This window comes from Grus americana, chromosome 4 (assembly GCF_028858705.1).
Source record: "Grus americana isolate bGruAme1 chromosome 4, bGruAme1.mat, whole genome shotgun sequence".
Classification (NCBI taxonomy): Eukaryota; Metazoa; Chordata; class Aves; order Gruiformes; family Gruidae; genus Grus; species Grus americana.
The window spans coordinates 33,201,711-33,215,426 of record NC_072855.1 but is presented as its reverse complement, the minus strand read 5'-3'; the positions used below and the strand labels follow the sequence as shown (position 1 = coordinate 33,215,426).

General features: G+C 39.9%; 1 protein-coding gene across 12 annotated transcripts in view; it reads left to right on the top strand.

The window, feature by feature from the left end:
• MTUS1 (microtubule associated scaffold protein 1) overlaps positions 1 to 13,716 on the top strand; it is a 124,902-nt gene that overhangs the window by 62,590 nt on the left and 48,596 nt on the right. The window contains exon 1 of one of the 12 annotated variants that reach the window (XM_054823470.1): positions 7,152 to 7,618. The exons of the other annotated variants lie outside the window; for them this stretch is intronic. Within the exon in view, the coding sequence (XP_054679445.1) occupies positions 7,498 to 7,618 (121 nt within the window). The 5' untranslated portion in view covers positions 7,152 to 7,497. Of the gene's footprint in view, positions 1 to 7,151; positions 7,619 to 13,716 lie in introns of those variants that run through there. 12 annotated transcript variants of the gene reach the window in all.

Sequence of the window (13,716 nt, the reverse complement as noted above, 5' to 3'; positions counted from 1 at the left end):
TAAGTTTCATGTATCCATTAAAAAAAAAAAGCATTCTATGGTAATATGTGGGAATTTTCCATGAAGTAAAACTTCTGTTGTTGAACCATCCCTGCTTTTCTTTCAGTATCTTCTAATACTGTACTCGGCAGCTCATGGGAAGTAAGTTTCTTTAAGAATCCTACAGGAAACAGTTTGATGGATAAATATCTTAGACACTTTAAAGGTCTTTCCAGTTCTGCACTGGAATAAACTAGATATCTTCTGCAGTGAAGTTAAAACCAGGAGGAAGATTCTGCCTTTTAACAGCTAGTAGCTTGTACAGTGCTTAAAGCACTTCAGGCACAGGAAAAGTGGTGTTTAAGTGCTTGTTAAAGCAGGGAGATTTTGGTCCAAGTCTTCCACGTTGCAGAAGTAGTATCTCTAGCTAGTTCTAATTAGGAATTTCAATATAGATGTGTTGAGGCTGAATTCTCAGCCTCTTGTTAAGAGCTTTAGCTTTTGTAAAGAAGTTGGGTTAGTCAGGTTTTTTTCTGTCTTTACCTCTCTCTCCAAAAGGAGAGCCTGGAAATTTTGCAGAAAAACTCAAATAGCTTGTAAACTGTGGGGTGAAGAAGAAACAAGATTAGATTTGTTATTAGTTTAATGAAGATAGTTGATATTCTACAGATTGGAAAGTCTAGAAGTTGAATAATATAAGTTAGTCTCTTTTCCTTTACCTGTTGAAAAGGAACAAAAAGATCAAGCCTATGCTTATTTTACAGTGCATTTGACTATTTTGTTGCATTTCCGGCTGTGATATTAAGCCAGCTATAGTCTTTTTTTAGATGTTTTTTCATCCATGTGAACTATGAGAACTATCTGAATGACTTAATTGTCTCATGTGATCTAGCCTTAGAATGCCTTCAGGCTAATAAGGAATGTTCTTATAAACAGACAGTAAAGCTGCTTAAGTGGTGTAGCTCTTACATGTGAACCAACTATGAAAGCAGGTCTTCATTATGCCACCTCTGTATACATAAATGCAGAATTACTCTAAATCTATGTGAATTTGAGTTTAAGTGTGTTCATTAGGGAAATATAATGCTTTTTATTTTGAAGAGTTAAGGGAATATCTGTAAACCTGAAATAACCATTGAAACCCAATAGCTGTTACTTTCTTGGCCAGAGTTTTCAAGCATTACCAAATAAAGTATGGATCTAAGGATTTAATTCCTTGGGTGAGAACTACTATGCTCTGGAAGTCTTCAAAGTGAAATGGCTGGTGCTGATGTTCAGAGAATGCCACCCTAAATTCCGTTACCTGTCTTAAGTGGTTTGGTTTTTTAATACAAGGTGTTTTCCTGAGGCAGTAGGTTTGTCACAGTAGAGAATAGGATGCAAAAAACTGAGACACATAGCAACACAATCTTAACATCTTCCAGATTGGTCCCTTCAGCTGTCAAGTATGTCTGTCAGTGTATTTGCATGCATGTTCCTGATGTTCTTCCCAAACTTGATCTTCTGAAAATTAACACATTTTGAGAAGGCTGTCTCTTGTTCCATGCTGAAAATCAGCACTGCTTCCTGTGCCTTCAACAGATACCTTTACAAAAAACAATGATCTTTGAAACCTCAAGGCTTGCTATGAAGTAACACATGGGCTGGTTCTGTTCAAATGCTGGGAATTTCTCAAATTGGTGGACTGAAAAACTTGGGATTAATATTACAACCCAGCAATGGGGATTTGATGTGGGTCCTATCAGTTTTCCTATAGTGATAGAGCATCATTCAGTAAGGCCTTCTGTAGCATAACCCAAATGGGCTTCACACTACAATGTCTGTTTCTTCTGTTAGTGCTTTTAAGGAAGGACCTGTGTTCTGAATTGTAAGTTAGATATTTCAGAGACGTTTATTATTATTAAATTCCAAACTTCTGTGAGAAACTTGCTCTCCAGCACCACGGGAATGTTTGTAGTTCACGTCTGTGGTGTTTATTCTGATGTTGGGAGTCTATAGTTCTTTTCCATGGTTTTTTTTGATGTTTCACAGTAACAAGCCACACCAGAGAAGAGCACAGAGCTGCGGTTTTCTCACACTTGTCTAAATATTGAATAGGTCAGCCTCTGCGTGAGTAGAGGGGGCAGCTGAAATGGATATCCGCAGATTATATTAGCTCAAAGGGATGCTTAAAGACTTCCCAGTGTTGGGAGCTGGAGTTAAAGGCTTTTGTAGCATAGAAGTCTGTCCTAATGGCTTTAAATTATAGATCTCATTGTTAAGATTAGCTGGAGATGGTGTTTTTGCTACTGTTCCATCTGAACTAATTTTAAACCATCTAAATTCTCACTATTTCCTCAGTAATTAAGAGGACAATAAATTTTTATTTTGTTAGACTTTAGAGCTTTGACTGACCATCGGGATCATGTACCAGGAGCAAACCATTTTCATTTTGTTATTGTTAACTGAGTTGCTGTTAAAGAGATAAGTTGACATAGTACTTGAAAGACCACGGAACTGTCCCAGAGACATGAAACTCTTAGATCTTCTGTCAAAGGTGGTTAAACAGCTTGTAAATTGGATGTACATCTGCATTTTTGTCTGCACACCTGGGGCTATGAAGAACATACAAAGCCCTCAGAGATGTGAAACACACCTGTGGTGAGTTCTTTTTAATTTGCTCTGTGAAGTTTGGGAGCTGTAAATCAGAGTTGATAAACCACCGGCATGTCTTAGGAGATATACTTGCCTAAATTGTCCTTGATTGCAATGTTGCTTTTCAGTAAAGGCTTTCTGGGTACTGCTCATTGTTCTGAGGCCACAGATGAACAGTTGCACAATACATATAAATCAGTATCGTGTGAATAAATAATTAATAGATCTGTAAGCTGTGGCCTTAAGTAAGACTTTTATTTTTTCTCTGGTCCTTGGGGCCTGAGCTCACAAGGACTCGTGTCCCTCTAGCCTCTTACTGAACAGCAGAAGTCCCTAGAATGGAGGTAACTGGGCTTTTTGACACATCTGGCTAGAACACTGAAGCTTCATATTTTAAGGCATGTTGTCCTAATATTAGTGACACTTTTCACTGTTGTCAAGTACCAGTTTTTCTTCAAAGCACTGTAGGGTTTTGACTGAGGCAGTCTAACAAAAAAGCTGTTTTGGAAGGGACGTCCTACACATGGAAAATAACTTGCTGCTCCATTAAGTTAAAATGAAATTATTCTTGTGGTTTGTTGCCATTTTCAATTCTGAAAGAGTGCAGACACTGTAAATGCCACCGCTGTTGTGTGAGAGATGGATCAGCCTGATTCCCGTAGCTGTTTGCCTGGAAATCCACTGCAGCATTGCCTTCTGTTTGACAGGCTGCTGAATTTATAATGGTTAAAAGCTTCTGTGTACTAGAAGAAACTTAAATAATTTAGTGTTCTTAGTGCCCACTCTGAGACAGAAAGAAGTTTGCTTTTTTACTTCAGGTGAGGATTGGAGCTTAAAATAGTCCCGAAGCTGCAAGCTGTATTTGGCGTGGCAGTAGGTGGTGTTGCCTGCAGGACGGTTAGCTTTTCAAACTGGAGCACTGGCTAGAGCAAGGTGGTCACAGGAAAGTGGAGAGGCAGCAGTCATTTTCCAGAAACACAAACGAGGACACAAATGACCCCTTGGCTCTTAGTAGGCTCCTTGGCTCTTAGTAGGCTCCTGCTTCTCATGTCTCTCTTGGCATAAGCAATCATCTGTGAGTTCTTCCTGAATTAAAGCATGCCAGTAAAATCCATCTGCTCCGCACTGTCCACGCAGTCTTATGACATGGAGCCAGTTGTCCTCTAGCAGGCTTCTCAGATCTAAAGATCTAGCCTCTGATTTAGACCTCTTTGCAATGAGACACTACTCCTGTGGCTTTCTTAGCGATTACTGGATGTGGAAAGAGGAACAGGGACAGCAGAAACACATACAGATACTGCAGACTCGGCCTCGTGAGGCTGAATTGAAGAGCATACTGATGCCATTGCCCTTTGCTCCTTTCTTGTCACATTGCTAAGCAGATATGCTAAATCTTCTGGAGTTAAAATAGGTCTAGCCCCACCATCAATCTGATCACATCATCAGGTATTGACGCATTTAGCAAGTCAGACTGAAATATGTAGTCATAATGGGGTAGAGCCCCTTTTTCCATATTGATCACCCGTTTTGCCCTTGGAGTTGGATGCTAGTTAGTAAAATCTGTCAGTCCTTTTGTCCTCTGTCTGGACTATATATCACTTCCTACTTTATTCTGCTGGTTTTTGGTGCTATTTTCCATCGCCCTTATCCAATGTCAGGATAGAAAAAGACCTCTCTGTGATCCTCATGTTACGCATGAAATGTAGACTGTACAAGTTCTTGGCATGCTGTGTTAGGATCCCATGGATTATGTCCTGCCGGCACCAGGCACTAGATGGTCATAGGAGTACAGACATGGACTTGGAGGTGCTGGTGGACACATAGCCACCACTGTGGTGGAGTGTACCATGGTGTAACGCAGCGCTCTGGCAATGCCACACTGGAGGAACCTCTCTGTGAGTTAAATCTCTGTGGGAGCTATTCACAGACGGGTGGGCAGTCCTCCCACTGGCTGCTGTCAGAGCTGAGAGCTGGGTGCTAGATGGGACTGACATGCCTCTGTCGCTTTTTATTAGTATTGTCAGGTCCTACTTCTGCATAAAGCAGACTTGGTTTAGGTTTGCAGAGTTAGCAGGACTCCAACCCCAGAGGCTAAAAAGGCTGATTTTCTGCAAAACAGAAGTTTTCTTGAAAAATTGATACTATGATGTATCTGTTTCTTTGTGGCCTGTTTCCACTCAGACTAAGGGTGGGAAGGAGGAGGCAGTGAAAGTACTATTTGTGTATCTCTGTAAGAGGAATTTTGGCCTCTGCTATAAGGGCTTTTATGGCCATATTGAACTTTTATCTGCTCATATTTCGCCTGGTGATTCATTCCTTCCTCAGTCTCCAGACTGGTTCATTATATCACACTTGCCCTCCAGAGATTCTTTGTTTTAGCTCCTGTTCCTAAGAAGGAAATTAGGGTTTCATAGGGTACTTCAGCTTCTCTGGTTTTACAGGCTGATGAGAAGTTCTTTGCCTTTCTCCCAGGCATCATTGCAAGGATGGGGAGAGGTGGGTTGTTTTTTGGGTGTGGGTTTTTTGTTGGGTTTTCTTTGAACCTGATTGGACTGTTTTCATCTCTGTGAGCATCAAAGTGGGGTGGTGAGAGAACATATACTTGATGAAGCAGTCCCTCCCTTGGGGAGCTGAGGAGGGCAGGAGGAAAACAAAAGGGAGTTCCCCTGGCAGAAGGGTAAAACCTGGTATGGCTGGGTGTTGAATGATGTTTGAAGACTGGCTGTAGACCTGGTTAAAATCTCAAGATACCTTCATTAAGAGAGGATTTGACAATAGTGATCTAATATTTCAAAAGATGGGCTAATGAACTACACTGAATATGCAAGGCTACTGTAATGCCCTGTAACAAGGCTTCTGGTTTACTGCTGAGTGTGGTTTCCAGGCATAATACTCTTCCAGCACAGAAAGGAGGCTATGCCTTTGATAGTTTGGTTAATGGTTTCTGGAACTAGAAAACCTGTCGGAGGGGTAGGTGCTAGAGAGCATTAGCTGTGGTTTGGTGAAACAGAAGTAGTGCAGGATCAGTGGAAACGTACCTAATTTTGACATCTCTAAGAAGATAAAAAGGCTGTGGAGGGCAGCTCTTCAAGCAACCTGAAAGAAGGTATGAGCTGTTACTGTCTTGTCTCCTGCATTGGCTGTGAGATACTTGGATGGTCCCTGCTCCTGTGGCTGCCTGGCAAGGCAGCTACTGACTGTAGGCATAGTAGTGAAAGGTTTCTCTGAGGTGCTGGAGTGTGTCCAGAGAAGGGCATCGAAGCTGGTGAAGGCTCTAGAGCACAAGTCTTATGGGGAACAGCTGAGGGAACTGGGGTTGTTTAGCCTGGAGAAGAGGAGGCTGAGGGAAGACTTTATTGCTCTCTACAGCTACCTGAAAGGAGGTTGTAGCCAGGTGGGTGTTGGTCTCTTCTCCCAAGTAACAAGTGATAGGACAAGAGGAAATGGCCTCAAGTTGTGCCAGGGGAGGTTTAGATTGGATATTTGGGAAAATTTCTTCACTGAAAGGGTTGTCAAGCACTGGAACAGGCTGCCCAGGGAAGTGGTTGAGTTGCCATCCCTGGAGGTATTTAATAGATGTGTAGATGTGGTGCTTAGGGACATGGTTTCGTGGTGGACTTGGCAGTGTTAGGTTAACGGTTGAACTCAATGATCTTAAAGGTCTTTTCTAACCAAAATGATTCTATGATTTTCACACAGGAAGGTGGCCAGTGCTAGTCTGTAGTGCCTTAGCAGCATGTATTTATAGTCATGGTCGTAGGTGAAAAATGTGACATTTTCTAATCTCTGTAAAACAGTTGCTCCTCTTTTCTATTTTCTAGTTTCTAACTCTATTTTTCATTCTATTTTTGTTAGTGGCAGCTGAAAAGGACCAAAGTATATGCAAAACTTTTGAGCTCATTAATTACAAGAAGAAATATTTTTAAGAGGGCTAGTTAAATATGGAGACAGCATCTATTTTGAAGGAACTCTTGTAACACTGCTTCTTTGCTACAATGTGTGGATGCCTTCAAAACCCAGCTGGCAGCGATCTGTTTTAATACGAAATTGATGCCTGCTTCCTTGCTCCTCTTCTGATAAATGGAAGCATCTGCAATGTTGAGCTGCCAAGCTAAATAGTATTTCCCTTAAGCAGATCTCAAATACTGAATTGTTCTTAGAGAATAAATGTGTTTGTGGATTTGTTAAGACTTTAAATGTTGACATAATATTTAATGCCAAAACAAACTCTGGTAGAAAATGTTAGCGAATAAATCTGTTTTGATTAATTCATGTCAACTGAAAGAAACTCTTTAAAAAAAAAAAAAAAAAAAAGATGCACCCTGAAAGGATTCTTGGAGAGAAGAGCTGAAATATGCCTCCAGGAATATTCAAATAATCTCCCCAGCAGTCCCCAAAGAACAATTACATGGTCTGTGGCATTGCTGGATGATATATTCAGCTGGGGAGACCACCCACTTCCTCCTCCTCCTCTTCCCTCCTCCTCCTCCTCCCTTTTCTCCTTTTCTAGCTCCCAACCCCACGGAGTCCCACAGCAGATTAAGCATCAACACTGTGATGCAATTCAGAGGCTGTTGGTTTTCCGAATCACTAAGTCGGTTTTATTCTGAGGACAAGCTTTGTTTCCACAACATCTGGTGAGGAGAAGCTGCCAGCAGCACTTACGCTGTGGATATCTGCTTTTACTGGTGTTTCTTTTTTTGTGTGTGTGTGTGTCTCTGCATAAGGAATAAGAGCAAAGGAATGGAGACTTGATTATTTCTTCAAGCTTGTTTTCTTTAGCAAGAACTGTTTCACTTCTGCTAGTGGTGATTTAAAAACATAGTATGTGACAGTACATGGAGGCTATTTCTTGCTTGTTTATCTTCCAATTGCACTGAAGACATGTTATGGTCCCCGAAATTTTCCTTATCCAACATGCGTGTACGGCTGACAGCAAAGGGGTTGCTCCGAAACATTCGCCTACCTTCTGGCTACAAGAAAAGCACTGTTATATTTCATACAGGTTTGTGGTTGGTTTTTTTTTTTTTAATATGATGATTAGAGCATGCATTGAGGGAATATCTTGTTTACTTCAACAGCAACTTCTTTTTAGCAAATAAAAAAAATCATACTGGGCATGAAAGTTTTTGAATTTTATACAGAAGTCTGACTTTTGAGCAAAGTAGTTTGATATTCTAAGTTTGTGCGTGTATGTACCCGTGCTGAGCTGCTCGTTTGGAAGATGGTTATTCTGTTTATGAAATGCAAATTGGAATTTGCTTTTTCCTCCCACAAATCCAAAAATAGCACCAGGAAGTCTGTGCTATTAAATATTTATCTAATCATTTTAATGATTATCTTCTGGGAGCGTTGTCTTTTCTGTAAGTTGATGGGGGGGGAACAGGGGGACAGGGAAATAGAATTAATACAGGCTATCATGATGTGGCTTCCTGTCTGTGAGAAATATTCAAATACTTACATGTAGATATTTGTTATCATATGTGTCATATTAAATATGGTTTATTTGCAAGGCAGACAAGCAAACTTCTATGCTCACTTCTGTCAAGTATGAAGTTTTAGAGACATTCAAGACAAGTACGTGTTTAAAAAAAAAAAAACTAAAAAAGCCAACCAGCGTGCCCCCCCCCCAAAAAAAAAACCCAACACACAAACCCCCAAAACAACAAAGAAAACAAACAAACCACCACAAAATTCTCAGCTGCATCTGACCTGATTTTTATCTTCAGTGGCAGGTAGAGCAAATAAAGCAAGTATCTCGAATGGGAACAAGATTATGGAAGCTGAGCTTTGTTCCAGGACATGCATGTGTCATTTTGGCAGAGGGTGGCAGTTGTTTGGTTGTTTGCTTATTTTAGCTAAGATTCATGGCATCAGAGAAAACTATGGCAGCGGGCATATTACATAAGTCTTTTTCTCCACTGCACTATTCATAATTTTCTCACATTTTGCTTGGGGGAGGAGCAAGCAGCTACATAAACTAGTTTTGCAGAAGGTCTTCCTCTCAGGCATTTCCTTGTTCTCTTGAACACCACCCTATTTGCTTTTATTTTTTGGAGTTCAGCCCTACCAGTCAGTTTTCCTTCCTGTCCTGGCATTTCACGTAGCAGCTTAAACCATTTGCCTTGTCATTACTTATCCCTGGCAAAGTAAATCTGGTTTCTGAGTTCTTCCTGGATGATAAAGTCAGTGATGACCATAATACTGGTTGACTATCCAAAAGTAATGTAGGCTTATGTTTGCAGCTTGCTTGCATGGCTTTAAGCTAGGATTAAAATACCTTGATGCTAGAAATCCTTATGTAAGGGAGTCTTTGTGCATATATGTACCTCCTTGATGTCATTAACCGTGTGAAATTTGCACATAGCATGTATTCCAGAGACAAAAATCCTAAAAGAGAAGGAGGGGGTGGGTGATAATGTTCAGTCTTCTAAAAGTTCATTAACTGCTACTGAAATTCATATAATTTTGAAAAACAAAAATAGATGTCAGTGCATGTATCAAGGGAATTTTACAATGATAAAAATCTGTTTGTGGTTTTATTTCATTTGAGTGGATGTGAAAGCAAAACTTGCCTGCAGGATGCCTCTGTTAAATACAGCATGTGAAATAGATTGCTAGCCCTGTGTTCCAGTTAAGCAGCACTTCACTAAATAGGAGGTGCTGAATAGACTTTCTCTGTGTTTTCTCTATGTGCAGCATGTACAGGCTAATAGTATAGAATTGAAATCTTAGAGAGGTTTCGGCCGGTCTCCCCCTTCTGCTTTGCTCTCCCTGTGTTTTGTAGGAAGTCAGTGTCTTAGCAGAAAGCTGACCAGTGGTTAGCTAGAGCTGAATATACCAAAAAAGTAGGGCATCTGAAAACCAGGTCATGTTCTGTAGTGGAGAGTGCAAGTATGTATAGATATGCTGTGGATTTAGAAACAGTGCAATGCATTGAAGGCTCTTAGTGATTCTTTCAGGTTCATAAAACTCAGCAACAGTAGATCAGGCAATGACAATGTATATCACAAGCATAAGAGGTTCTTTTTTTGTTAAATGCCAGGAGGAGGAGCCATATTTGTTGTTGTAGCACTGGTATGAGTCTCTTTTTCTTGTAGCAGTTTAATTGGATTAAAATGACATGTGGCTTCTTTCCAAGGTCACATAAACAGTCAGAGATAGAATATACTAGGGACTGTATCAACAAATAAGGGAGGGAGGATTTGAAAAAAGGTGTTTTGGGGGTCCCTGCAGGAATGTGAATATGCATGAGTTATGTAAGCAACATTCAGTTCCATCTTTGATGTAGATTGCGCTTTTCATAAGCAGCATCGTGGCTTTCATCCTTTGCTCCCTTTCGTAATAGCATAGATCAACCGCCTTGTATGACAGAGCATCCTTGAGATGCACAGGGTAGTTGTTGAAATGTAGAGTTTTAAAGTAGCCTAGCGCACAGGTCAGGTTGGATTCTTCTGTTACCATGTCCCAGCTAGCAGTTTGCAGTGGAGTAAGCACTGCTGGGAGGAAGAAGATGGAACTTGCTCTTGGGTTTTCATTCTGACTTGAGGATATTTTGCAGCAGCCTGCCACAGTTTCTTCACAGTATGTACTATGGCTGGACGTATGGTTGTTTGCACTGGTGTTAAGTTAGTCTAGATTAGTCATTGTATTTATAGTGAAATGAATCCTTGGGCTGGAGTGTGTTTGCACTGCTTACATCTTGTCCATGTGGAGGTGTCAAAGTAACAGGAGTAGTTCAAATATCTTGCAGTGTAAGCATACAGCCTGCTCAGAGGAAGCCACATACAATCGGATATTTTTTTCTAGGAATGCAATAAATCCAGAGGAATTTGCTCTAAAATTTAAAGTGTTTAAGGTCTTTCAGCTTGTTGTCTTGTGTCTAACTTCCGTTGTTGTGTGGTCTGCACTGCGTCAAGGTCGTCATATCCAGAAGTTTCTTCTCCCTTTAAATTCAGGCAGACATTTTTCTCAGGTACTGGAAGTGTAGTACACCTGCATTGCTAGCTGTATATAATGAGTTTCCTCCTCAGCAAAACACAAAACACTGAGATGCTTCAGGAAATACTTTATTTACCCATGGTGTGACTTGTAAAACTTGTAGCAAGTAACTGCAACAAAAATCTCAACACTTCAGAACTGCATAAACATGATAGATCTGACTTAAGTATGAACCAGTCTCTTTCAGTGATTAAATATAACATTTGCTTCCTTTATCAAGCCATTAAGAATTTTTACCGAAGAGTGACTAAAGTGCTGTTAGTCTTCATGCATCACTGGTGTGACAGAGTAAATCATCATCTCTGTATGATTCTGTGTAAAGTTCCAGAGAAAGACATTCTTTCATGAATGATTCAGAATAGTCATTTTGAGTTACTTATGTTTTCTCTTGCATAAAGGTAGAATTCTAGACAAGGAACTAGTTTTTGCAAATGGTGGTTAAAGCTCTTGTGCCTTTTGTTCAGAGTTTTTCAAGGTTTGTATACTGAACTACACTGTTGCTTTTGTGGTAAACTGTTTTGTCTCAAAATGTTTTCATCCAGCCCTTCTTGCTGCTCTTCTTCTTTCTCTTCTTTGCCTTAGTAAACTGTACTTAGTGCTCATCTCTCTGGTGACTTCCAGTGCTTACTAAACCTAGTTACTCTCTTATTACCTTGGGAACAAGAGGTGTCTCAGAGGACAAACAGTAGCTGATGTCATTACAGCAATACCAATTATAAAATTTCCTTTTTGCCTTGCTAGCAACAAGCAAACATCACAGACCTGTTTATCCGAGTAGATTATATCCTTTTCCAATACAATTTCTTCCCTAAATCCTGCTGCAGATCACATTGGGAACTATGAAATTATTTCTGCACATAGCAAAGCAGTGCTCTTAAAGGAGGGTTTTGAAAGCCTCAGGTGTCACGAGTTGCTTAACCATTCGTATGCCTTCACATGCACGCACGCACACACACACACACCCCCCCGCCCCACCTTTCAGAATAACTGAAGTACTGATTAATGTCTGACACTACAGTTTAATATAGAACTGTAGAAAGATACCCAACACACCCAACCCTACTAAGTATTCTAAATCTAAATGTCTGCTGGAGGGATTTAATATAGGATGAGTATGTTAAATATTTGTGTCACCTACCAAGGAAAAATTCAGAAGTAAAGCCAGCTTATCTATTCTGAGCAAAAGAAGTTGAGTAGCTGGAAACCTTTTGTCATGGAGGATTTTGGATTTAATCATGTTCCTGTTGAAGTCAATGAGAGTCTTTGCTCCTGACTTCATCTATTCAAGGCTGGGTCATAAATGACCTGCCTGATGTACTTGTTTTCAATTTTAATTAGGTCATAGCTTCAGTAGGCATATAGGTGATAGCTAAATGGAGGTTCTTATTTTCAGATGGTAGGGCTCTGTCTTTGGAGTTAGTAAGTATAGTTTGTATTCTATACAAGTCTCATCCAATTGATGCATTTATGATGGATGTAAAATGAAGATAACACTAGTTATTTTCAAACAAAGCCTGGATAGTAGAAAGGAACTGCTAAAAAAAACCAACCCCAAAACAAACCTCCCCACATCCCCACCATCTCCCTCCCCTCCCCAAAAAAAAACCCGACCAAAAAAGCCCCACAAAGCAACCAAAGCCATGCCAAAGTCAAAACAATAACTTATATGTGATGTTAACACCTAAACTGTGCATATATTTAATAAAGCATGAAAATGAATGTAAATGAGGAGCTTTGCTCAAAAAAATCTTTGGAGAAAGCAGAACTAGAGCACTGTGAAGATGCATGGCAGCTTTTACATTCTGGCTCCACTGTAGTGAGTGATGTTGGATTTTGTTATTCCTTCACTTAAACAGATTAATTATATGTGAAAGATGCCTCAAGTATTTGTCAACATGAAATAAATTGAATTGCTGCTTCAAGCTCAACTTCATAGCAGAATAGTTAATTGGAGAGTGAACGTAAAAGACCTAGCAAATTATCTCTGCTAATATCATTGCATATTGGAAGTGTGCCTTTGTTCCCACTTGATATGTCTAATAGGTGAAAAGGGTCTGGCTGCAACTTCTGTTACTCTGAAGTAGGCTGGGGTTTAAAAGTGACAGGCAGCTACAATTACACTTTCAAACCTGAATAGCTTTTAATTTATTTTGGAGGATCTACAGTGTGGTAAAACTGGACTTAAACTTTTAAATGTTCCCTCTACCAGTTTTGCAGCTTATGCAAATGAATCTGTTACCATAGTGGAAATAGCTTGCAGCATTCAGACAAATAAAGCGTTACTACCTATTCAGTCCTTTTAATTTGAACTTTCTATGGCATAAAGCAATAGCTTTTTTGAGGAAAATAATACCATGAAATTTCAGTATTTTGAGTATTTGCAGCCAACTGGCTGTTAGTGTTACTCTTTGGCACAGAAGACTCTGATGTGGGAGGGGGGTGGAAGGCAAAAAAGGGCTCTTGCATCTTCAATTAATCAATTATAATTACATGTTAAGTACTGTTGAGGCAGTACTAAATAGATTGGGACCACACTTGCCACTCTCATTGCGATTGGTAGCAAGAGATGAGAAGTTTTGTTTGTAGATTGGCTGTTAATCTAGTGTCGTGTAATTAAGCAGTGTCTCCACTGGTTTTGTTGTTTTAAAAAAATTCTAATCCCTGAGTGGCATGATGCATAGGAAGAACCTAGGTCCAAAATTGATAGATTTAATGCCTTTAGGAAGAATTATGGTGTTTCAAACAGGGCTTGAATATTTCACCAAATCTTGTACCAAAAACTAACTTATTTGGAAAACTATTTGCAAGCAGAACTCCTCTTTTGGCTTGTCTTCCCCCAGAACAAAATTCAGTGAAGGCTGCATTGGTCAAGCTGGCTAGCTTGCTGAGTTCACCTGTACCTTTATCTGTTCTTCTCTAGATGTGTCTGTGGTCCAGTGATGCAGTGTTGTCAGAAACATTTCATTGAATAAAATCTTGTTTTTTAAGAGGAGGTTAAGCAATTATTTTTACCATGATAATATGGTGAAGTAGTGCTGCAGAATTATTAATTAATGATCTAGATTACAATTAGTGGTATCACCAGCACCTTTCTAACCATGT